The following is a 27,036-nucleotide window of genomic DNA, read 5'->3' as shown; positions in this document are numbered from 1 at the left end:
ATAGATCGGTAAAATAAATGTATTGAGTACGTTTTAAACCAGAATAATAGGATTCTGCCAATTTTGGATTTATATCTTAAATGTAGATAGATGAGAGGAAAATATAAAGTAGAACTATCAAAATTGAAAACTGATCTTAAAGCATGTAACATTGAACTTAAATATTGATCGCACAACAAGTCCATTACAAAACTCAAAAGTCAAAACATCACTAGTAAGGAGTACTTTGCGGCGGCGGTGTTATTTGTGGTGAGGTTAGTACATCAAATTAATGTGAAATTAATGAATTGGAATTAAAATATGAATAAATGTTGAAAAATAATACGATATAACAATATTAGTTCTTGTAATACAACATCGATAGTTTAGAGAAATTCATCATTCATTCAACTTTCCTGCCTAGAAAAAGGGACGCGGCAGTTGACACTCATTTCGGATGGCTTATTTTTGTCTGATAGCGTCTATTTATAACATTCCCATAGGAATGTTATGTTAACATTTTTTTGCGTTTTGTATGAAATAAGGAGAAAACCAATATTTCGAATACACAGTAACATACCATTTTCCTATTTATAGCTGATTGGGTGTAACTTGTTTTAGGCGGGAGAATGGCTTTGGCAAAGGGCCTGAGGCCGCTCCAGGTCTTCTTAATGATATTAATAGTGAGGGTAGCGTCAATATTTCTAGTGCAGACTTGGTTTGTACCTGATGAATATTGGCAGACCTTGGAAGTGGCCCACAAACATGTTTTTGGCTATGGATACTTGACTTGGGAATGGAAGAAGGGAATTCGAAGCTTCCTATACCCGGGCATTGTATCTGCGCTCTATGCTATACTTAAATTCACTGGCCTCGATTACCCTGAAGCTGTGGTAAGATTTTCTGCATTTTACAATTTGTGAATTTTATTATCTAAGCTGTTTTACACATTTTGTTAATGTTAGCATTTTTGCTTTATATCAGTTATATATAAATTTTCCTTTTAGATTTTACTTCCACGGGTCTTCCAAGCCTCATTGAGTGCGGTGGCTGACTACAGATTTTACAAATGGACAGGAAGCAGGAAATGGGCCCTTTTCCTTATCCTCACTTCATGGTTTTGGTTCTACACAGCTAACAGAACGTTGCTACAGACAGTGGAAACTGTCCTAGTAATTATTGGCTTATCTGTGTTCCCGTTCAAAGCAGGAAAAATGGGATATTACGATAAAGGTTATTTATCCTGTTCTATAAAATGAGGATTTAAGAAACTGTTATGTAAACAAGATTATTTATTTACATTGTGTTTGAATTTTTGCCTGATATTTTAGGAAAAAAAAAATGGTTTTATCCTTCCTTTACATTTCTTGATTCAATCCTATCACTGCATAAATAAATATTAACTTCACTTCTCAGGCAGTTCCTTATTTTCATGATATTTTCAGAGAACAACAGTTGGGTGTGGTTGGCGGTAATATCTGTGTTTATTCGCCCCACATCTGCTCCAATTTGGCTTGTTCTGGGATTATACAACCTCTTCACCACAAATCAAGGAAAATGGCTGATCCTACAGAAATATTTGCCAATAAGGTACAATATGACTTTCTATTCATATTTTCAAAAGAATTGTATAAGTTTTTTTTATAGTCCTTTCCACCTAAGATGATTTCTGTGACACATCAATTTTTGACACGTGTAGAGATGTCTGTACTGAAATCGTATCGATTGTTTCCGATAATCGATAATATTTTATATGGAAATGAAATCGATTTGAATAAAGTACCAAAATTAGTTTTTTCGGCATTTCGCCAACAATTAACTAAGGAAACTTAGCAAACAACAGCAACAAAAAGTCAACAATAACAATTAGTAATAATAACAGAATACCACGTAAAGTACACTATAAAAATGCAACTTGTATACAAGGCTGACGCAGTCGTACAGACGATTGACTCGATTGACAAACGATCACAAGATGGGAGCCGATTATATGATTTTCCAACTCTATGATTTTTCAACGATCCATTTCATGTACACGAATTGCGTAGGTATTATATTTTTGTGTTATTTTATTTTATTTTTCATTATATTAAACTAAACAATACTATTTTTTATTTATAAGCTTAAGATGTGTCATTTTTATATTTTTGGTAATAATACCGCCATAAAATAAAAATATTATGCACTAAAATTATTTTGGCGTTTTAAATATAAAATACGTAATTCGGAACACGATGAAGTGTCACAGGAATCATCATAGGTGAAAAGGACTATAGGACTGCATTCATAATTTACTTTTTTAACTGATATTTTTTATGCCAATGTTATATAATATTTGCGAATGTGAATGTCTATAAAAGTCTCTCCAATCTGTTATTGTAAACCAATTAATGTTCACAACCTTGTATGGATTTCTGCATTGCACACAGTGTGCATTTTCTTAAGAGTGATAACACGATTTTTGTAATATTCTACTGTTGTGGTCAGAGTAAATTCATTGCATTCATGCATTGTAAATTCTTTTTCTGTATTTGAGTATTTTATTTTCAGTTACCATGTTTTTGCTCTCTAAAATGTCATTTTATAATATTTAAAATGTCTTGTTTTTCCCTTTATTAAATATTTTTTTATACATTATCAAGAAATTTTTGTTAACATATATTTTTATATTTCAGCATCATAGGCGGAGGCAGCCTCGTAGCTTTGGACTCTTACTACTATGGAGAGCTGATCATCACTCCTTGGGAATTCTTTAAATACAATATACTACATGATGTTTCGTCTTATTATGGAACCCATCCATGGTTTGTATCCAAATTAAAACACTTAAATTTTGTGTTGAACAAATATTTATAATTAATTTAGCATATTATTTTCTTGATAGATTAACATTTGTCATTGAAAATGCAAAATATTTTTAGTTATTCAATAGACTGAGTGTTTAAAAAAATTGTTCTTATAAGAAAATTCAGAACAAAGCCTTAAAAGAAATTTTTTCTTTGAAATTCAAGTCATTAATAATTATATAATTGACCAGTAAAAGTAGCTTTGTTAGTTTTTCATGACTCATTTGTATAAAATAACTAGGTTTCCGCCCGCGGCTTCGCCCGCGCAGTCAAAGAAAAACCCGCATAGTTCCCGTTCCCGTGGGATTTCCGGGATTGCGTCATTTTCCCAGTATAAAAAGTAGCCTATGTCCTTTCTCGGGTATCAAAATATCTCCATACCAAATTTCATGAAAATTGGTTCAGTAGTTTAGGCATGATTGAGTAACAGACAGACAGAGTTACTTTCGCATTTATAATATTAAGTATGGATATAATTAACCCCTAACATAAACATTCCACAGGTACTGGTATGTAACGGAGGGTATGCCGGCAATTCTCGGAGTGAGCCTGCCACTCGTGCTGTGGGGTATCTACACAGTGCTCCGCAGACCCAAGCAGAATACCATCGGAGTTGTGCTGTTGGCTGCCGTGGCTCTGCATCTGGCAGTACATAGGTATGGCCGGTTTTTGGATAACTGTATGGCAATTAAGAATAGAGGATATTTTTTGATTGATTGATTGATTCAGAAAAAACATAACTTTACAATTCTTAAAATACTCAACAAATGCAAAATATGCTTAAAACCTAATTGATAACTTGACCAACTACTTTGGTAATTAACTCATTGATCTGGTAGGGATACTCAATATTTATAAGTAATTTGGCGCTAACATTATTATATGGCAATATGTGCAAAATTGCAGGTCCTATCAAATAAAAGGTAGATTGCTAATACTCTGTTAATAATTATAATTCATCTTGCTGAATGAGCAACAAAAAATTAGTAAGCAATTACAACAATTTTTGGAACTTCCTTTACATGATCTGTTTTCTGAATAATCATATTGGTCAAGTATTAAGGAAATAGAAAATATAACTTTTCTAAATAATGTCCTGTCAAGTGGAAATTATAAAATTCTAATACAAATTAAACTTTCAGCTGTATCCCGCACAAGGAAGTGCGTTTCGTGCTGCCGCTAATACCGATACTGCTGTACATCGCGCAAGATTCACACGTAATATCGCGTAATATCGCGAGCGCACGGATAAATCGCTGTGCGAATTATAAATCATTTACGGTGTTAAAGTGGAATTATAAAGTATATAATTAGTTTAATATTATAATATAGACTCAGTGCGGCATCAGTGAACAGCTTTTGTGCAATAATATCACATGTTTTATGCAGTTTTAGATTGTTAAAATAAAATTTACATGAAGGAATTAACAACATTCGAACAGTTGAAGTGTTAATCATTAAAACGCGTAAGCGACGCGTTTTGCACGGCGCTTAAGACCTTTTTCTCGCCACCGACCACTGTTTCGTATTAACGTTCGCAATACCATTTTACATTTTACCCTGTTTTGTATTGGCAAAATACTATCAAACGCTGGATTCAAACATCTATTATAATATTATAAAAGGAATAGTAACCGAATTAAAATGCCTTCAAAAAATTGTTCTGGTTGCATGAAAGTTATAAAAAGCAGAGAGGGCTTGCAGTGCTTTGCTTGTAACGAATGGTATGATTTATTATGCGCGAATATATCTGATAAACGATATAAATTAATGTCTATTGAAAATAGGAATTTGTGGAAATGTCCAGTATGTATTAACAGACTACCTAGAAAAGATAATACGAACACCCCTGCCAGATCGACTCGGGACTTGAGCCCAACAACTACAGCTCAAACAAATTTAATTAATTCGCCCACTGTACCAAGCGAAGCACAGCGCTCCGAAACACAAGTAGAACATAATACATTACTAAAAGATATCACGGGAGGTAAGCTGAGGGACATCATTAGACAAGAAATTGATCAAGCATTTCGGGATTCAATAAAAAATATTATTAACGAACACTTTGGCAAAATAAACGAATTAATATCTACTTTTCAAGATTCTTTATCATTCTTCAACGAGCGTTATGAGCAAATGAAATCAACTTTGGAAGAAAAATGTCGCACGATAAATAAGCTTGAAATGGACAATATTAAATTAGTTCAGTCAGTAAATGATATGAAGAAAAGTCTTAACACTATCGAACAACACGCCCGATCGAGTAACATTGAATTGCAATGCGTACCGGAACACCGTAACGAAAATCTAATAAACACAGTCCTTCAACTTAGTAAAGTTATTAAATGTGAAATTAAGGATACAGATATTCTTTTATGTACAAGGGTTGCTAAACTGAATACACAGAGTTCTAGGCCACGTTCTATCATTGCGAAATTCAGTAGCCCAAGATTACGCGACACATTTTTAGCTGCGTCATCCATATTTAATAAGAAAAAGGATATCACAGAGAAGTTAAATACCAGCCATTTAGGAATTGCAGCTAATCCCCCATCACCTGTATATGTCACTGAGCATCTTTCACCGACCAACAAAACCATTTACGCGGCTGCCAGACTTAAGTCTAAGGAACAGCATTATAAATTTGTTTGGGTGCGTAATGGAAAAGTTTTCATGAAGAAGGACGAAACGTCAAACACCATTTTTATAGATAGCTTAGAAAAACTTTCCTCATTGTCGTCGTAGTATAGTTTTTTTTTTTTTTTTTGTAAAATTGTTACAATCTGGACATATTCTTGTGCTTTAAATTGTATAACATTCAACTCGATTAAGCTTTACTACCAAAATACTAGAGGCCTTCGTGGAAGTCTTGCTAAGGTGCGTCAACATGTACAGTCTGAGGATTACGATGTATACATATTTACGGAAACGTGGCTTTGTAGCGGCATCTTTGACTCTGAAATATTTGATGGTAAGTTCACGGTTTATCGTAGAGATAGGGAAACATCTCCTCTCTTTCGACATAAAAGTATAGGTGGAGGAGTTCTGGTAGCGGTATCTAGTAAACTCGTTTCATCGCGTATGCATACCTGGGAGAGCAACTGTGAAGATTTGTGGGTCACAATTGAGTTGCATTCGACAAAATCAAATGGGCACAGTTTGCTCAGGCTTTGCGCTGTCTACTTAGCCCCTCCAATTCGGAGTGATATGTTTGATCATTTCATTGATAATTGCCATGCTGTGTTGGAGAGATCTTGTGATAATCCCACATTGATAGTGGGCGACTTCAACTTGTCCGGTATTGACTGGGTAGCGGAAGATAGGGTTCCATACTTAATTACCTCGGACACAAGTACGGGCTATCTCAAAGACCGCTTGGCCGATTTTAGTGCATTGCATAATCTTCAACAATACAACAATATACGAAATTCTCAAAACAAAATTCTTGATCTTATACTTTCTAATATTGCTGAAATACGCGTTACTAATAGTTCTAACCCTGTTCGTGAAGTAGATAAGTTTCATCCGCCGTTGGATATAATACCAATTATAAGACCAAAAATTAATAAGACCATGCCGAGGAAAAAGTTCCAATTCCATAAGGCAAATTACGACGAAATTAATAAAATGCTTAAGAATATAAACTGGAATATGGAGCTTTGTCCTACGGAAGACGTAGATGTCATGGTGGATAAATTTTATGGTATAATTCAAAGCATAATTCAAAAATGTGTCCCTGAAGTTAAGAGTTGTGGAAGTAAATATCCCCCTTGGTATTCATTTAGACTTATAAAATTACTGAATAAAAAGCATAACTTACATAAAAGAATAAAAAAATACAATAACCCTTTAGATATAATTGAATTTAAATATTTGCGTAAAGAATCAATGTTATTAACAAAAGAATGCTACACTAATTACTTAAAAAATATTGAAAACTCTATAAAGAACCATCCCAAATATTTCTGGACACATGTCAAAAACTTGAGGAAGGGAAGTCTTTCTTATCCTTCCACCATGTCACTTGGTAATGAGTCTAGTAGTAACCCAAAAGATATATGTGATCTATTTGCTAAGTATTTCTCCTCTGTCTTCAATCCTACACAACACATGGACTACAAATCTATATCTTCACCCAATGCATCCATCGTAGCTTCTGGGCTCAGTACATTTTCAATACCAGGCCATACAATTAAAAAAGCACTACTGGCCCTGGACTCGAGCAAAGGCCCAGGTCCAGACAATATCCCACCTATATTTCTTTCGCGTTGTGCAGACGGGCTGTCCGTTCCACTGTCACTGATCTTTAATACCTCGCTAAACAATGGTTTGTTTCCATCAGTTTGGAAACAAGCTCGAATTGTTCCCATTTTTAAGAGTGGCAATCGTGACCTCATTTCAAATTATCGCCCAATCTCCATTCTTTCTACCTTGTCAAAGGTTTTTGAGTCAATGGTTTATAATGTACTCTACAAGCATCTTCATAGTCTTCTCTCTGATTCCCAACATGGTTTCATGGCTAAAAAGTCTACAAATACAAATCTTGTCTCATATGTAACTTGCCTTATTGCGGCAGTTGATCAGGGTTACCAAGTCGACGCAATTTATACTGATTTCTCAAAGGCTTTTGACAAGGTAAACCATTCAATTTTAGCACAGAAATTGGAACTGCTTGGAGTGTCTTCCACCGTCTTGAATTGGTGCAAATCATACATAGATACCAGGCCATCATCTGTTGTTCTCAATGGTTGTCAATCAGAAAGTTATATTGCAACTTCAGGTATTCCTCAGGGCTCGAATTTAGGGCCCTTATTTTTCAATGTTTTCATTAATGACATGCCAGATGTATTCAAACACTCTATTCCATACCTTTTTGCAGATGATCTCAAATTAATTCGTGTAATTCATTCAGAAACAGATCCAAATTTACTTCAATTAGATCTGGAAAAATTAAATGAGTGGTGTGTTTGTAATATGATGCTCCTAAATTGTGATAAATGCTACCACATAAAATTCACGCGCAACCGCAAGATCATAAAGTCTTCATACAATATTCACGGTTCATCGTTGCAAGAGGTTAAGGTAGTCCGCGATCTGGGAGTTTACCTTGATGCACAATTGCGTTTTACATCTCACTATGACAACATATTGGCTGCAGCATATCGCTCGCTTGGCTTCATCTTACGGTGCTCCAAAGAATTCAAGGATCCTAAAACAGCGCTTGTACTTTACAACAGCTTCGTTCGTAGTCGTCTGGAGTATTGTTGTACAGTCTGGAACCCAACTTATCAAACGCATATAAATCGGATCGAGCGTTTACAAAAATTACTGGTCCGTTGTCTAGCATTCAGAACTGGAATTGGTAAAACTTGCACAAGTTATCTGGACAGACTCAATAACTTCAAGATGTTGAGCTTAAAAACTCGACGGACAATGTTAGATATAGTTTTCTTATATAAAATAATCAATAACAATATTGATTCTCCTGAATTATTGGGCAGAATATGTATTAATGTCCCCGCCAGGATCCCTCGATATCCCTGCGCTATTCTCAGAACTCCTCCATTTCGAACAAACTTAGGGAAGCATTCCCCAATAGTTAGACTTACCCATGAGTACAACGTTGTTGCAGCAAAGTCGCGTGAAATTGATATTTTTCACAATTCACTTGCGGTATTCAAGCGTATTCTTTATAATCATTTCAATGAAACATGTCAACACAATAAATAAAGTATAAATACCTATGTAATAATAATAATAGTAGTCAGCGTTAGTCCTTTAATTACTAATATTATTAAAAACGATATTATTGCAAATTTTAATTTGGATCCACTTTGGATGTAGTATTTCAATTATTGTTTAGCTTTTTGGTGTATAATTGCAAACATTCCTGCATCAGAAATTGTAATTCATCTTTCTTTTTTCATTTTTTCATTAAACTAACATGATATTATTGTTATCCGTTTAAATATACGATTGTTGTAATTTCCTATAAGTAAAGAAACATATTGTTATAGTACGATTAGCAATTTTAGTATTAAGAGTCTGTAAATTATGTTTTCTTTGTTGGAAATTCCTAATAAAAATAAAATAAAATAAAATAAAGATGTCGTGGTGCCTTGGAGTCGGAAGGCCAAGAAGTATGTACTCTTTTCTTTTATTATTACAGAGTTTATTATATTATGTTTGTTTAAAAATTGGGTAACAATTATATTTACTTCCCAGCAATCTATAAATACGCATATAGTGAAAATGGAAGAGATAAATAAATAAAAATTTAGGATGTGTGTTACCACTTGACGATATTGTCCCAGATAGCCTATTTAACAGTCAATCGAAATAATATATCCAGAATGTAATTGGAGCTATTTGCGATTAATATTAATCACTAGCTCCTGTTAGCTTAGCGTGATGATATATTATAGCCTATAGCCTTCCTCTATGTATTCCAAGCATAGGTTATCTAACACCGAAAAATTTTTTCAAATCGGACCAGTAGTTTTTGAGATTAGCTCGTTCAAACAAACAAACTCTTCAGCTATATAATACTAGCTTTCCACCCGCGGCATCGCCCGCGCATTCAAAGAAAAACCCGCAAAGTTCCCGTTCCCGTGGGATTTCCGGAATAAAAGATAACCTATGTCCTGGGGTAAAAAGTAGCCCATGTCCTTTCTCGGGTATCAAAATATCTCTTTACCAAATTTCATGCAAATTGGTTCAGTAGTTAACGCGTGATTGAGTAACAGACAGACAGAGTTACTTTCGCATTTATAATGTTAGTATGGATTATAATGTAATATTAGTATCGTAACTCATATGTTTTGTTATTTTAGCTGGCAACTGTACAGTCTCGCGACGCTACTGGTGGTGGGCAACGCGTTCCCCGCCGGCTACTTCGGGCTGGTGCACCAGCGCGGGCCGCTGCCGGCGATGACGCTGCTGCGTGACGTCATCCCGCACAACCGCACCACCGTGCTGTTCATGATGCCGTGCCACTCCATGCCGCTATACAGGTGACGTGTTGTGTAACTGCCTGGACACCCTCGTAGTCGGTAACACGAGTCAGGCAATTGCCTGACTTCGTATTGCCATTTTGAAGCGTGTATATACGTATATAACATATCTACAAAACATCGACGTAATAAACAACTAGAGACTTAAAATGAGTATTAAGGTGGATGTTCCGACCGTCCCTCCATACATTTTTGATTACCTCTAAACACTTAACACAGACACTATTTCTTTAAAACTAATCATTTTATCACTTCTCTATAATGAAATGTGTGCGCGTTCGACCTTTTTAATCAATAATTTACAATATTTACTTAGAAAAACAACAGTAAAATACCGGAAAAATTTGACACTTCTACAGTAGTGTGCGTGACTTTTGCCAAGCGAAACACGACATCTAGCGCATAGACTATATACTTATTACAGATCTAGCGCGTCAATGTCTAAACGAAAGGCGATGTTTAGACATAAGACGCGCTAGATGTCGTGCATTCGCGTTCGTTATCTTATACATAATGAGCATAATTCTAATAAATCAAAGTTCTGTGTAAAAATTGAGTAATTTCATTTCCAATCGTTCAAAGAAAATAACAATAAAATAAAATAAAACTAATGACCTTAGAAACTATGTTTTTTTTTGTAAACAATTTATTACTCATTATTGTTCGTCCGTCGTAGGTCTGTAAACTGTATTGTACACTGAAGGTAAATGGTACTGTAGGTACTTTAGTTCGGCGTCGTCGTCGGCTTGATATAAATTACATTCTTGATTTCATTGACACGCGCTATGATTTGCGCGCGGAATTTCTTGTGTTGTGAATTTATTTTTGTATGTTAAGCATTTTAATTGATTCAAATTGCAATGTTTCTCTAGTATGCATTTGAGACTATATTGTAAATTGTAATAATTGATCGTGGGTATAGTAATTAATTATTCTAATAACGCAATTAGTAATATATGTATTTTCGGTGGGATTCAAAACAAAAAATTGGCCCGTGATTTTTATGAAATTTCACCACATTGCAAATCACATCAATCATAGTTCATACACATGTATGACGAAAGTGATTAGTATTGTGGCTAACATTGACTCATCAGTTCATCACTGAAACCAGTGATAAATCAGTACCTATATCATATTGTGTTTGAATATTTTTAAACAATGATATAAGTATACAATTATTATAAATCGGTAAACTATCAAAGTAATCACAAACTTGCAAACATTGGTAAAATGTCCAGTAGTTTATGAGCCTATTCATTACAATCAAACAAACAAACAAAGTTTTCCTCTTTATAATATTAGTGTAGACAAACACTATGAATACGATCACGAATGCAAATTCGGGGATTTTCTAATTATTGCTAAATAATAATTGAATTCGTTTTGAAATACTCTATAATTTTTAGTGTATAAATATTAAATAGACATTTATAATGTGGTGCTCATTTTTTTTGTACTGCTAACGCTATTGTAGGTACCTATTTTCGTTGTTTTATTTCAAGTGAACACGGCCATACAATTTTGTCACGAGCCGCCTATGATTGTAGGTACTTTTGTTAGGCTCCTTCGTCGTCCGCGTCTCGTCGGCTCGAAAGTTCTTGATTTCATTGTCACGCGCTATGATTTGCGCGCGGATTTTCTTGTGTTGTGAATTTATTTTTGTATTATTATTATTTTTTTTTTTTTTTTTATTTTATTGATTTAAATAAAATATTTCACTAGTATGCATTTGAGACTATATTGTATTATGTATAATTTATCGTAGGTATAGTTATTCTTATAACGCAGTTATATTTTCGGTGGGACAATTTGACCCGTGATTTTTCTGAAATATCACCACGTTGCAAATCACATCAATCATACACACGTATGACGAAAGTATAGTGGCTAACATTGACTCATCAGTTCATCACTGAAACCAGTGATAAATCAGTATATCATATTTTATTGTGTTTGAATATTTTTTAAACAACGATATATACAATATTATTATAAATCGGTAAACTACCAAAGTACTTCCGAATTTTCAGACAGACAAACAAGTAGTTTGAACACGCAGTTTTCTTATACTAGTAGCAAAAATCAAAACCATAATATTATGTTTACCTACTATATTTTACTAAAAGTCGAGTGCGTCGAAATCGTAAATAATAATATAATGTTTTTCACCTTCCTGGTTATTTTCCCATAGTAAATAGTGTTTTAGGTTTGTTGTTGTAGGTAGGAATAATAATAATTATTCTTACTTGTTGGTTATGAAATGTATATTGAAATAATTTACTTTTACAAATCATTAGTGATATTAGTTTTGAGTGAAAATGCTTGGATCAGCATAATATTATATGGTACTTCAAATACATGTTTTGATAAAAAAACAATAGTGTAATAAAATAAAACTGCGTTTTATTGTAATCAATGTTGACAGTTTTAAATTCCAAAATTATTGATCAATAAAATAGTTTACACCAACAAATATAACTTTTATTTTTATAACCATCGTTCATAATATAAACCGTAGCAGGTGGCGTTTTGAAGTTCTGTCTACTCATACAGAAAAATGGAAAACTTGTTTTTTTTGTAAACAATTTATTACTCATTATTGTTGTTTGGCTGTGTGTTTGGCAACTCGAAGCGTGGTCGTCCGTCGTAGGTACTTTTGTTCGGCGTCGCGTCGTCGCTCGTCCGCGTCGGCTTGATATAAAACATTCTTGATTTCATTGACACGCGCTATGATTTGCGCGCGGAATTTCTTGTGTTGTGAATTTATTTTTGTATGCTATGCATTTTAATTGAATCAAATTGCAATATTTCTCTAGTATGCATTTGAGACTATATTGTAATAATTGATCGTGGGTAGGTATAGTAATTAATTATTCTAATAACGCAATTATATTTTCGGTGGGATTCAAAACAAAAAATTGGCCCGTGATTTTTATGAAATTTCACCACATTGCAAATTATATATTATACAATTACAATTACAATTATTATAAATCGGTAAACTATCAAAGTAATCACAAACTTGCAAAATATGCTTTTCCGAATTTTCAGACAGACACACAATTTTATTAGTTTGTTTTAGCAAAGTAGGTACCTATACCTATACGCTTACGTCGCGCGTCGCGTCGCGTCGTCGAAAACGGTGCGCCCAGAAACAAACATACCTACCTAATTCAGTTACAATCCTTTTTTTGTTCCGTAATATATTGTATTCTAATACGATTTTTTTTATTCGTCGGCCAGTTCTACTAGGTATAAAAAGATAAAATTGAAATATAATTATTGTAGCGACAGCCATATGTTACTATGTTTTCGTAAATATGTTTTTCACCTTCCTGGTTATTTTCACATAATCTTATATATATATAAATGAATCGCAAAATGTGTTGGTAAGCGCATAACTCGAGAACGGCTGAACCGATTTCGATAATTCTTTTTTTATTATATTCCTTGAAGTACGAGGATGGTTCTTATGTAGAGAAAACGTAAACATGTACCACGGGCGAAGCCGGGGCGGACCGCTAGTCTAATATAAAAATGAATCGCAAAATGTGTTGGTAAGCGCATAACTCGAGAACGGCTGAACCGATTTCGATAATTCTTTTTTTATTATATTCCTTGAAGTACGAGGATGGTTCTTACTTCTTATGGAGAGAAAACGTAAACATGTACCACGGGCGAAGCCGGGGCGGACCGCTAGTAAATAATAAAATAATAAATAGTGTATTAGATTTGTTATTGTATCTTGTATACCTACGAATAATTATTCTTACGTCTTGTTGGGAAATGTTCAAATACCTACCTATTGAAATAATTTACTGTTACAAATCATTAGTGTTATTAGGTAGTTTTGAGTGAATAGGCATGGATCAGAAATTCAGAATATAATATGCTACTAACTACTCAAATACATACACGCCAAACTTGTTTTACATTCACGCCATCTAGAGTTCAATCTTTATCATTTTTGTATACGTCTGTGTGTGTAAACGACCCTGTATGCAATGACAGATGTTAAAACGCATGGTTTTACCGAATTGGGTGGATTTTAAGGCAATGATATGACATATTTAAATAAAATATAATATTCAGTAATCGCCATGACTATTCCTACGACCTTAATCTTTTCCAATTACGCAAAAACTCAAATAAACTAGAAATGTAGAATTCAGCGCCATCTAGCGGGACATTGGCTGGGAACAGATCGTAGCAATCACCTTAACCAATTAAGCCCCGAGCGGCCCGATCTGACCACAACACAATAGATTTTCTATTGTGTCTGTGATTCCGGGGGCTGAGTTATTAACACTAAACTTTGAATCTTACTGCAACAGAACAAGGTGTTAATTGATGAACATTTTGCCCAAGAAAACTTGCTCATTTTTTTAATGTAATGCAAATAATTTACATAACAAACTTATTCAAATCTTAATTTTCTAATCTATTTATTCTTTCCACAGCCACCTGCACATGAACATAACGGCCCGCTTCCTGGACTGTTCACCTCCACCGACCGGCTTCACTTGCGAATCTGACACTTTCTATATCAACCCAACGCAGTGGTGGAGACAGGAGTACTCGGACAAGCAGCTGCCGGACTTCATTGTGCTGTTCGACGTGTTGAGGGGACGCGTAGAGTCGCTGCTGAGGGGATATCAACTGATGTATCAAGTGCCGCACTCGCAGGTATAGTAGCTTTGTTAATTTTGGTAGTTTGTTGTTGTAAGAGCAAATGCGAATCCGTCGTATTCTACGTGAACTTAGTGGGTATTTGATTTAATTTTCAACAAATTTAAAAATTGATGGAGTCTATTTTTTGGTTTATTATATAAAATCATGATTTTCGACTTGCTGAAGCGATTTTGTTGATTCTTTTTAACAATCTCTGTTATCATTAAATTATCTCTACTATAAGCTCGCTTCAATATCCATTCGATATTATGTTATAATAACGTATGGAGTTACATTCTAGTAACTCAATGTCCCAATATGTAATCCCCAGTTTGGCGATGGCGAAGTGGGCAAGAACATAATCATAATGGAACGCGAGCAGCGTCGCGCGGCGGGCGCGCAGGACGTATAACAGATGCTGCTGCTGGCGGCCTGCGACGCGGTCGTGCTGTACTGCTACACCAGCTTCGTGTGGGGGTTCCGCCCGCCGCCCCTGCCGCCCCGCCACTACCGCCGCTACAACCACTTCAACCAGCTGCCGCACTAGTGTGTGTCACACCTACCGTCACAGTCAACTTTGCTATGTGTAGTGTCCAATGTGATCTAGTGACCCTTAAAAAGTTTTAAAAATAGCCGCCGCTGCACTAAATGTTAGAAAAAATTATGCCTACCTACCAATCCATCTCACCTACCATCTACACCTGCCATCGCAGTAAATGTTGGGAGAAATTATGCTACTGTGAACTAGTGACCCTGTAAACGTTATAAATACTGCCGCCGCCGCACTAATTATTATTGGAGAAAATGATGATATATGTGATGTCCGATAGAAAGAACTGCCACAGTAAATGTTGAAGAAACTACTGTGATGTCTGATCTGATACCAAAATGCGGCGGGTTGGGAAGATTAGTGCAATATGCTCAGGTAATATTGCAATTGGAGTTTCACCTTTAAATCATAGCAGTGGAACTGTAGCAGTAGCAGTGTCTACAGGAGGCATTTCACAGTTGGATTATTGCAGTACATAATAGCGATGGGATTATCACAGAAGATCATATAGTGAAACTAACATATTTATAGCGGGAATTTTGTGTTAAAGGTGTGGCAGTGAGGCTATTGCTATGAGACTCTTGCAGTAGGATTAATGCAGTAGGGATGTAGTAGAGTGTAGTTAACAAGTATAACTATTGTAGTAAGTCATTAGTAAAACTACTAAGGGACTCGACAAAAGTTATACAGATGTTATAAATTTCGTAGTAAAGTTGTCAAAATAGACCATATTATAATAAGTGCAACTATTATTAATACTGTGCCAAACGACCAGCCAAAGGGCATTAAAGTTTTCGCATTAACATCTTTAAATAACAAACCAAGACTAAGAGAAAATATTTGTATAACTATCCTCTTATTGACTGTATAATACACATGATTTTGACCTTTGGATAATTATTACATAAAATATTTGACATTGTTGTTTCCTACAATAACATAAGTAATCAATTGACTTGTGAAAGAAAAATGATTATTACATCTACTGAAATATTAAAAATTTATGACCAAGAGTTTAAAATAACTTTTGACGTGTCTATGATAACTATAGACAAAAAAATATATATTTAAATATTGTGCCAACATGCTAATATTTACATTTAAATTAACAATTAATAATTACATTTCTAATACTATATGTGCATTTATGGAATGCAGGTTTAAATAATAAGGTAGAAAGTTCTTACTATGTGTCTGTAACCCTCCATAATATAATAGTACTTCTAGATGATGCGTCATGCACTAAGCATGCGCAAACTTTGGATAAGTTGTTCTCAATTTCATATATACTGCTATATTTATTCAAATCGTTTTATTTCGTAATATAGCCAATTATTAAAGTACGAGTAGATTAACGGTAATGAGGGTAAATTCGAAAAATGATCATATCATACGTGTAACAAACTACGCTATTCCAAAAAGTCATGTTTTTAACCGACCAAAAAAAATGAGATTCTTAATTCAACTGTAACAACACTCATGGTATAAAATCGCTCCATTGCGAAATGATAGACAGACAAATAAACAAGCGCACTATTGCATTTTTAATAGTAGTCAGGAGTTAGCACATGATTAATTATTATTTTCCAAACATGCGATTTTGAGGTAAAGCGTTGAATGAGTTACATGTATTTCGAGTATCGAGCTTGGTAGGCAAAGTATATTGGTGCGGTAAGACTAGGCCACTATTTGGCAGGAAACCTATGGTGCGTCACTACCGCTAGTATTGGAGTGAATCTACTTAATTTGCTTTTTATAGTAATAATATTTCACAACTTCTTACATGTGTTGATGTACTTGGACAATAAGTGTCGTAGTTTTGCTGTTAATGTAGATTTTCATATAGATGCTGTGTTCCTACATGTTTGGCTTTTTAACTATTTGACAATCATACTATTAAAATAATAGGTAAACAATAGATTCGGTAATTCATATTATTTTTACTTGAATATTTTGACTATTTTTATTATGAAACTAAGTATGTGGTGGGTACTAAAATAATTATAAAAATTAATGTAATAATTATTTCTACACCTATATAAATTAATTAATTGTTATTTTATATAAATGTCTCGAAGTATGTCTAGAACGTATTAAATTTTTCGATTTAATATTCTTATTTTATTACTATTTTTTATAATTATATAATTAACTATACAATAATAGATTTAATTCATAATTACAATTCAATATAATAGTGAAGTAGTAATTTGAATGTCTGTACTTGATGTCTATAAATATTGTGAAAGTTATTGAATGTTCATATTAATAGATAAATAAATATACATTACCTTTAATATTTTCCGATTTGGTTCATTTGGCTTGTTTCAAGTACAGTCTATATCCAAATATAAATCCATGACGTCTTACAGGTTCTTCGTTGTTAACTTGCCAAAGCACTGATAAACAAATATGGGGTTATTTGTAGTATATTTTAATTGACGCTTTGTTCATTTAAGCAGTTATTTAGTTCAAAGTTCAAACTATGTATAACAGTTAAAATGTATTTTCATACACTAAAATCACTAAATTGTATTAATACAGTTACAACTGCTAATAATCTCAAATTTTCACATTCTTTTTTCAAATATTCAACTTTTTTTTTAATAGCAAATTTTTGAAACTTGGTTTCTATTAAATATTAATGACCCCTATATATGTTTTTTTTGTAATTATTGTGTTAAAAATTAAAACTGATGTAACAAATAAATGCCACCGATAATTTGCAAATAAATTCTCATGTTTTTTTTCGTATTTATTTGTATTTTTAATGAAGCTTCTACTAAAATAAGTTAATTAAACGGGCACTTTATTGGCAATCTATAGTGTCTGTTTTTTATATTTTTTGCATTTTCATTGCAATATAATATTTTAAGACATAGTGTAGGTAAACAATTTCTTTGCTCAAAGTTTAAAGACGTTGTTTTAGATTTAAACATACGCAAGAGCTCATTTGTTTTATACATTTTACAAAACTTTTTGAAGAAATATAATATATGGCAATTTTTGTGTAATTTTTTCGACGTTTTACGCTTTATGGAGCATTTATTTAAAATAGCAATATATCATCATATAAAAAAATATGATTTAAGTACCAATTCTGTCGACATAGTTAAAGATTTTGATGGTATAATATAAATGAGCTCTTTATATATTTTTTTAGCAAAATAACTATGTTGTTGTGAACTAAGATTATATTAAGTTTATCTGCCATAGCTGTATTTTCAAACTCCTAATGCTTATGATTAAAAATTGACTTGACATAATATTTTTACTATGTTATGTACTTCAAACTCAACTTAAAATCTAAATATTTTTTAAAATGATTACATCCATAGTAGAAAAATAAAAATTAATTAAGTATTTTATGTATGTATTTCTATTTGACTATTAAATGTAATAGATTAGATAATTTTGAGCATTTTTTTTTCTGGGCTGTCCCAGTGTTGTTTTGTGCAAGTAAAGACGTCTATTAGTAATGTGTGAATTTTAATAAAGATTTTATTTTTATTCCCTTTTTTATTTATTTTAATTTTTTATGTATCAATGTATCTTTTTTTTCTAATACTATTTTGTACCTGAGGTACGTTTTAAAAACTTGATTCCTTTTTTTCCATAGTTTTATATTTATTTAAATTATTTTTATAAGTAGAGAGTGTAACCTCTTCTTTATTTGCGAAAACATAGAACAATATGGCAAAGGACAATTATTATTATTCTTTGCCATTGTGTTCATGATTAAATTATAGTTTTTTGACCATAAATTTATAATCCTGAAGCATGTCGTTGGTTATTTTAATTCAAGTATAGAAAGATCTAACCCAGATTGATTGTACGGTCATAGGTCATTGATAACATCTAGCTCTTTACAACAAAATACTATTCATTACGCGCTCGCGATTCATGTAACTTTTACATGATTCGAAATTCGAATTAGGCGCGAAAATGGTTTTATTTCTTTTAACTTTTTTCATTCTATTTTCAAATACGTCCCAGTTTATTGTAGAGAAACAAAACATTACCCGAGCTAAGATAATTGATAAAGACGATGGTAAAAGCAGTTTAGTTTTTGTGTTTGATACAACGGGGTCGATGCATAATGATCTGAGGCAGCTTCGGGCTGGTGCAGAGATGATTTTGAAAACGGCACTCGAAGAAAGCAATGTTATCGCAGATTTTGTGTTCGTTCCATTTCACGATCCAGGTAAGTTTTACTATAGTACATATATGTGACTTGTTTTAGAAATTCATTGAGATTTTAAACTTATCTTCTATGCTAGCTGTTAATGACTGTCATTTCCTTATTTGTGTTCAAAAGGTTATCCTTCTGAATATGCTACGCAAATGCATAAGCAAATTTATTAATAAAAATGTTCGCTTCGTGTTGGCTAATAGAAAATAAGTTAATGAAATTCTATGAATATGTTACATATTTTTTAATCAGATTTTATCTTAGCCCCGGGAAATTCAAACCTAGAAACTAAATTCAGAAAAGGGCCGATTATTTATGTTTTTATTTACTAAAATTTATAACAAGTTTTAATAACATTATAACGCATATTGAAGTTCATCGAGTTGTGTGAAATATAATACGAATCGTAGTAAAGCAACTAGGCCTTAGATTTTGTAGACAGGTTCCATAGGTAGGTACTGTTAATCTGTAAACTGTGGCTAAAGTTTGAATGACTAACTTTACAAATAGTATATAACTTAATCTTGGTTTGATGTATGATGATTTATTATTTTTTTGATGAATTATTTAGCCATCGGTCCAGCAACAGTGACAAAGGACAAGGAAGTATTCAAAGCTGCGTTACAAATAGTCCACGTGTATGGTGGAGGGGATTGCCCGGAGAAGTCCTTGGGGGGGTTACTACTAGCGCTTAACGTTAGCCGTCCCAGGTCGTTTGTGTATGTGTTCACTGACGCAACGGCATCTGATCATAGGCTGGTCGGAAAGGTCCTGGATGCTGTGCAGAGGAAGCAGAGTCAGGTTGGTAAATTAGTAATATTTTTATTATTTATTAAATTAGTAGTAGTATTACATATTTTTTACAGCACGGAAAAATAAATACATGAAAGAGAACAATATATTTAAAAAAGTTGCATAGGTAAGATAGCCAGTTATGGCTCTTATTTAGAGCTCTACTTGATCGAGTTTCATTTTCAATATATTTTTAGGAACCGGTTTTGTTAATAAAGTATTCATTTGGATATACTCATAATATTTATACAATTTTAGGTAGTATTTGTGCTAACGGGACACTGCAATGACCTGACCAAGCCCACTTTCAAGGTGTACGAGCAAATCGCAGCCGCTAGCTCTGGACAGATCTTTAATCTTAATAAAAACAATGTTCATAAGGTATTTAAATTTTTGTATGTATATAACCTACATTGCTATAAAAAAAACTATTTTCTCGTCGATTCTATCGCTTATTGGAAAACTCTGCCGAAAAATCTTAGTGCTCGAAGGCAGTTTTTCTTCGGACAATTAATTGAGAGAGTGATTGTGAATCTAGTAAAGTACTAATAACTTATGTTTATAATTTCAGGTACTGGATTTTGTAAGAACTTCTATAAAGGGCAGATCTGTTAATCTCGCATCTTCAATCAACCCCCCTGGATATAATTATACACAAAAGGTTTGGTAGCCCTTATTTTATCCAAACAAATAATGTGCAATTACATATTCAACACGTACTTATGTAAAATTAAACTCTACATGATATTTTGACTATCAAAACGAGTCTATAAAAAAAATATGTGTCGCACTCGATTGCATGCTATGCCTTCAAGCCACACCTCCGCCCGTCGGAGTGGAGAGCGTGAGGTTTTTTCGTTACGGAATTTCTCGATTCGGGCCCCGCGCTCAAGGCCCGCGATAGAAACTATGCAATAGCTTAAAACTGCAAATTATGTTTTTTTTCTCCATTTCCTATTATCGAAACTATTTGTCGTAGTATAGTATGGTAGGTAGGTATTGCGACATCTAGGTACTTAAATTTGTATACGTAGTATATTATTATTAGTCTGTGCTCAAAATTAATATAAAATGAGTCATTCATAACAGTATTCATGAATTTCTTAAAATATTAATAATTACAGATTCCAGTAGATAAAACCGTGAACGAAGTAACAGTGTCTGTGTCGGGAGCCAAACCCCAGATCCGTGTGGTCAATCCCAATGGAGAAGAGATCACTGGACCACCGCAATTGGTGACTACTCTGGATCTTTCGGAAATTATGGTAATTATATTAGAGAATTTGTATCAGCGAAATGAAAGAAAAAAAGAAAGAAAATAAATTTATTGCCAAAAACACGTAGTTACATACAAAATTTATCTTTAAATTAAATGAGGCAAATAGACACAGTCTCAGAAAAATACTGCACAAAAACAGCGATGATTTACAGGCTGTACCAATGATTGAGGTTCGTCTGATAAATGTTGATTTTCTTTTAAACTTTAAAGAGACTTCAAAAAAGGATAAAGTTCTTTAAATACTCTGTATTTTTTTGTGTATGTAGATGTACTATTTTTAGCGGTTAATAATATGCTTTTAAAAATATGGAACTTCGATCTACCCTCATTTTTGTTGTAGAAAAATTTAACTAGTATTTCAACTCTAGGTTTTACGATGTTAAAAAGTTTAGTAGAGCGCGAGCTTAATGCGTGTCATCGTGGTTATCATTATCTTTTGGTTTGATTTTAAACATGATTTTTCCTATGTTTGTGGTTAAAAATTTCCTTCTATATATTCCAGATAGTAAAAGTACTCGAACCAGAGCCCGGCAACTGGAGTATAACAGTAGGAAGCAGTGCATCTCACTCTGTCCGAGTGTTGGGCACATCGGACCTCTCTTTCTCGCACGGGTTCGCGGCTCAAACGCCACAGAGTATGAAGGACACTGGTTATAGACCTATGAAGGGTAGGTTGAGGTTAAATGGCACTAAAAATAAATGATAATATATTTTTCGCTCAACGGACTAGTGAGTGAATTGTTATTGCATAGTTTGTTGATATTTTCGATACATATTTTATACTGAGTATTCAGAAATGTTCTATTTTCTTTCCGTTTTCTTTCTTTATAATTTTCAGACGATTTTATGTAATAGTTTTAGGAATAGAAGTCGGATGCTCCTATCTCAGTGTATTTCATAATATATCTAATTTATTTAATCACATTTAAATCTTATAGAAAACGTATTCTAGGTACTTACAACCACATGATGATCACACTATCAAAACCGGATGCTCCAGTAAAAGTAAAATACGCGGAGATATTAAATTTGGAGGGAAAATCTTTGTTTGAAGTTCCATTACTTAAAAAACAAGATGGCGTCTATTTAGCCGATGCGTTTCTACCGCCTGATGAATTATTCTACTTATCTGTGAGTATTTTCACTGTTTACAAATAAATTAGATAGAACAGTCTGTTTGATATACGAAATTTTTAATAATAATAAGTTTTATGTTTTCATAATTTTTTTACGACTTTCTAAAGATCAGAAAAAAAAGTACATACTTATATATTTTTAAATCATATTCTTGTTAACGCCAAGAAAAGCCGCAGTCTAAAATTTATTTTAGCTCAAATTGCATATCCTAAACTATAGATAAATGGAGTCGACGAGAGTGGTCAAGATTTCAGAAGAGTCGGTACTACTGCAGTACAAGCTAAATTACCTGGTATGTACCATGTTTTATATTAACTTCTATAGTTCACTAATATTTCTAATTGAATTTAGTGACTTTGTTTTTGGCGAAGTGTAAAAAAAAACATTTTTGTTACAGATGCTCCATACTTAGTTGTGCCTCAGAGGGTATGTTAATTTTTCATCTTTCTTTGCCGATGCATCGTTTTCTAATTCTGAAAATCCTAAATGTCCTCATATAAACTTCGTAAAGAATTTTTAATGCATAATCGTTGTCTATATATTAAATATTCAAGTACCCGCATTCTATACTTACTATAATTTAATTACAAATTCAGATACAGGCCCGTACACATGAGCATATAGTTCTCTCTTGTGAAGTCGACAGTCTTGTTCCTGTGACCGTCGCTTGGTATAAAGACTCTGTTAGTTTGCGGAGGGGTTCTAGCTTGTGAGTATTGTTTTTATGTTATTGATCTTGTAAATTATATAATAAAATTGTTTTTTTGTACAATTGATATTAATCACATTGAACCTATTTCCCTCAGTCTCCTCTTTTATTTATAACACTATAGCTTAATAATGAAACAATTTTTTGGTCAAACAAAGTTACATACATGTGCTTTGTGCCTTTTTTTTCTCTTTTTGTTTGTGTGCAATAAACATTGACCTTCTAAAAACCTATAGATTCACAAATCTTAAAAAAATAATTTATTACGTATTAAAAGTTCGTCAAAAAATCTCCGAGCGGTGACGTATGAAATATTCATTGAAATTAACACCTTATTTCCAGGCAGTAACGCTTAAAACGTAACATAGTATTGCTAATTCGAAAACTCTGCCTGATACATGTGTAGGCAGAGTTTTTCTTCGGACACTTTAACTTGATTGTTATACTTGTTGTTTATTGCACTTCTATGACAATAAAATTAATAATTATCCATACTAATATTATAAATGCGAAAGTAACTCCGTCTGTCTGTCTGTTACTCAATCACGCCTAAACTACTGAACCAATTTTCATGAAATTTGGTATGGAGATATTTTGATACCCGAGAATGGACATAGGCTATTTATCCCGGGAAAATGACGCAACCCCGGCAATCCCACGGGAACGGGAACTATGCGGGTTTTTCTTTGACTGCGCGGGCGAAGCCGCGGGCGGAAACCTAGTTAATTATAATTAAAATACATTTTATCCATGCATACAGACAGAGCACAACACTAGATCACGATATATCAGATGTTCGTGAAGCACACGCGGGTTCGTACACATGTGTGGCGGGGAACGCCGCGGGGACAACTAGTGCGGAAACTGTGTTGGAAATTATTGGTAAGAGTGTATGTGTGTATATCATTGATCAAGTCAATGATATGGGCATTTTTAACAGTATTCCGTAAGAGGTATAATGGCAAGTTAGTAGGGAAGAAGTATAATATAAAGTTCCTTTTAGTGTGATTTTCGCGTTTGATGTGTAGTACTAATTTTATCAAGTGACTTGAAAAGTGTGAATTATAAATTTTATTATTTACCTACATGTTAAAATCTATTGATTCGCTTTACAATTTTTATTCTTCGTTTGAATTTAAAATAAAGGTACATAGTATAAATTTAGAACCTACCAGACAACCCATATTATGTTCTATAACCCTCTTAATAATAATAGTCCCGATGACACACTATAATCTTAATATATATAAATCTCGTGTCACAATGTTTGTCCTCAATGGACTCCTAAACCACTTAACCGATTATAATAAAATTCGCACACCATGTCCAGTTCGATCCAACTTGAGAGATAGGATAGTTTAAACATGTAGGTACCACGGGCAAAGCCGGGGCGAACCACTAGTATATTATACGATTTGTTTTTTTCAATAGTATATTTTTCTAACCCCAAAATATGCATTTTCTGTCATCTACTATTAATACTTGTCCCATACCATACACAAGATTACTTACAATTTTTTGTTCTTCATTTCAATAACGTTCCATTTTACAGTGGATCCGCCTCAAATATCAGTGTTGCCAGCTAACACAAGTATTTTAATTGACGAAGACTTGAGTATAACTTGTTCTGTATTTAGCGAAGCTCTTTTATATGGAACTAAGATTATTTTCAACGGTACTGATGAAGATTCTGGTAAGGCATAATTGTAATAATATTGAAGTGAAACTTTTAAAGGCGAATTGAGAGTAAAATTTCAAGGTCGTGTCATGGCAGTACCGTCACGTCATGAAATAAGGCGATGATTTTGGTATCTTTGAATCTTGTCAAAGAAGTTTCACTTCTGACACGTGTGCTCGGCACACAGGCTCTTTTATATTTTAAAATTTTACATAAATCAATAAATGTTTTAAATTTAGTTCTAGATTTTCAATTGGAGCCCGATTTGGATGGTATTTATACATTCAATAAAAGTATTAAAAATGTGAGTGAGAGGGACGCAGGATTGTATACATGTCTCGCTCGGAATAGAGGTAGGTTTTTTATTACAATTTATTTATATTTTATTTTGTCTTTAAGTATGTTTTGATTTAATTTAAGTATAATATAAACTATATAGGAATATATTCCTGTTTAACCCCTCTATCTACTAAAAACCGCATCAAATTCCGTTGCGAAGTTTTATAGATTGAAGCAAACAGTCAGACAGTTAGCGAGAACCGACTTTGTTATCTATACATCTATACAAATATTATAAAGAGGAAAGGTTTGATTTTTTGTTTGTTTGTTTGTTTGTATGAATTGAATAGGCTCCGAAACTACTTGGCAGATTTGAAAAATTCTTTCACCATTCGAAAGCTACATTATCCACGAGTAACATAGGCTAGGTTTTATCCCTGAAATCCCACGGGAACGGGAACTATGCGGGTTTTTCTTTGAAAACGTGGGCGAAGCCGCGGGCGGAAAGCTAGTATACCATAAATGACTTCTATAACTTTTGTACACCACCTTTAACATATAATTTTCAGGTGGAGTAACAAACACATCAACACACATAGCTGTAATCACACACCCACACGTGCAAATCATCGGCCCGCACACACTCACAGCACATGAACATACAGACATACAAATTACTTGTGATACAGAGAACGCTCTACATACGCACTGGCTAGACCCGAATCGAAACATTTTGGATGCAGTTTCGGTAAATGGTAGCTATAAATCGGTGTTCAGTGTGAAGGATTTGAAAGAGGATGGCACTTGGACGTGTGTTGCCAGTCGAAAAAATTATACAGGTAATTTAAATGTTTGTAAAATACATAAAATTAAAATGGAACAGAAACAGACCTTATTGAAAAAAAAAGATCATATAATATTGAATTTTTAACCAAAAATATTGAATATTCAGTCAAATTTTACAGTAAATAAGAGTTTACCAGAAACTTAAATATAAGTCATTATTTCCAATAAAATAAACACTTAAATAAGTATAATATGTTTTTCTACTAATGTTTCGACTGTTTTGTATTATTTCAGCATCCGACTCTATACATATAAAATTACTAATAAAGCCTGAAGTTAAAATAGAAGGTTCCAGAAACATAACAGTACTTAATGGAACAACGGTTCTAGTCACTTGTATTGTGAGAGCTAAACCTGAACCGAAGATATTATGGTACAGAGATAATGAAAAATATCTAGAACAGAATGTAAGTGAGATTTATTTAATAACTATATTAATAATTTCGTGATTTATTGAGCTTTTTATATTCATGCACTTATTATAATTAATGTTTCTGTAGCTTTATTGTATGTAATCTTACAAATGAATAAAAAAAAAATCTAAAATTATTTTTGTAGTTTGGCTATGGGCCGGATATTTTTTTATACTACTTATAGTTGTTTTATTTTTGGTCTTTAGTTGGTGAAATTGTAAAAATATGTGTATTTGTGATTTTTCTCTTTCTGATTATTTCATAAGTTTATTTCGCATTTTCTTTGAACAGACCTATTTTCTTCCATTGTGCATCCTTTTCACAATTTATGAAAATGAAATAATTAGTAGAATATGATATTTACAGATGACTACTATGTTAAATAACACATATAAAAGCATTCTTACATTGGATAGTAATAAAGAAGACATAAATGGTACATATTTCTGTTCTGGCGAGAACTCTGAAGGGACAGACAAGGATAACATCACTGTGCGAGTGAGGCGGAAGATGATATTATTAGATGGATTCACTGGTAAGTATGTTAAAAAAAATTATCTCTGTCTGTACTACTGTAACAGTAACAACATCCATCCATCTTTACTGACTTGCTTTAATTGGAATCCTACTAATCCCTACTAATATTATA

At 33.2% G+C, this 27,036-nt stretch overlaps 2 protein-coding genes across 2 annotated transcripts in view; both read left to right on the top strand.

The window, feature by feature from the left end:
• Nucleotides 1–38: 38 nt before the first annotated feature.
• Nucleotides 39–16,600, top strand: LOC123701520 (GPI mannosyltransferase 3). The gene is made up of 11 exons (XM_045649025.1): nucleotides 39–254; nucleotides 601–872; nucleotides 987–1,212; nucleotides 1,425–1,569; nucleotides 2,655–2,783; nucleotides 3,329–3,481; nucleotides 3,968–4,035; nucleotides 8,932–8,965; nucleotides 9,659–9,838; nucleotides 14,302–14,527; nucleotides 14,844–16,600. The coding sequence occupies exons 2-11, from the start codon at nucleotides 609–611 to the stop codon at nucleotides 14,922–14,924; spliced, it is 1,506 nt and encodes a 501-aa protein (XP_045504981.1). The 5' UTR covers nucleotides 39–254; nucleotides 601–608; the 3' UTR covers nucleotides 14,925–16,600.
• Nucleotides 16,601–18,966: 2,366 nt separating this feature from the next.
• The window catches only part of LOC123701184 (hemicentin-1-like), a 33,157-nt gene continuing 25,087 nt past the window's right edge, over nucleotides 18,967–27,036 (top strand). The window contains exons 1-16 of the mRNA XM_045648580.1: nucleotides 18,967–19,266; nucleotides 19,826–20,055; nucleotides 20,305–20,427; nucleotides 20,618–20,707; nucleotides 21,171–21,311; nucleotides 21,828–21,993; nucleotides 22,278–22,456; nucleotides 22,682–22,754; nucleotides 22,860–22,888; nucleotides 23,059–23,171; nucleotides 23,932–24,053; nucleotides 24,724–24,864; nucleotides 25,089–25,202; nucleotides 25,698–25,967; nucleotides 26,209–26,381; nucleotides 26,754–26,922. Of these exons, the coding sequence (XP_045504536.1) occupies nucleotides 19,008–19,266; nucleotides 19,826–20,055; nucleotides 20,305–20,427; nucleotides 20,618–20,707; nucleotides 21,171–21,311; nucleotides 21,828–21,993; nucleotides 22,278–22,456; nucleotides 22,682–22,754; nucleotides 22,860–22,888; nucleotides 23,059–23,171; nucleotides 23,932–24,053; nucleotides 24,724–24,864; nucleotides 25,089–25,202; nucleotides 25,698–25,967; nucleotides 26,209–26,381; nucleotides 26,754–26,922 (2,392 nt within the window). The 5' untranslated portion in view covers nucleotides 18,967–19,007. The remainder of the gene's footprint in view (nucleotides 19,267–19,825; nucleotides 20,056–20,304; nucleotides 20,428–20,617; nucleotides 20,708–21,170; nucleotides 21,312–21,827; nucleotides 21,994–22,277; nucleotides 22,457–22,681; nucleotides 22,755–22,859; nucleotides 22,889–23,058; nucleotides 23,172–23,931; nucleotides 24,054–24,723; nucleotides 24,865–25,088; nucleotides 25,203–25,697; nucleotides 25,968–26,208; nucleotides 26,382–26,753; nucleotides 26,923–27,036) is intronic.

This window comes from Colias croceus, chromosome 21 (assembly GCF_905220415.1).
Source record: "Colias croceus chromosome 21, ilColCroc2.1".
Lineage (NCBI taxonomy): Eukaryota > Metazoa > Arthropoda > Insecta > Lepidoptera > Pieridae > Colias > Colias croceus.
This window is presented reverse-complemented; position numbering and strand designations above follow the sequence as displayed.

Coding starts and splice junctions, on each gene's coding strand:
- LOC123701520 (XM_045649025.1), top strand. CDS start 609: ATGGCTTTGGCAAAGGGCCTGAGGCCGCTCCAGGTCTTCTTAATGATA. Junction 2,784..3,328: donor TATTATGGAACCCATCCATG/GTTTGTATCCAA, acceptor AACATTCCACAG/GTACTGGTATGTAACGGAGG. Junction 4,036..8,931: donor ACTGCTGTACATCGCGCAAG/ATTCACACGTAA, acceptor AATAAAATAAAG/ATGTCGTGGTGCCTTGGAGT.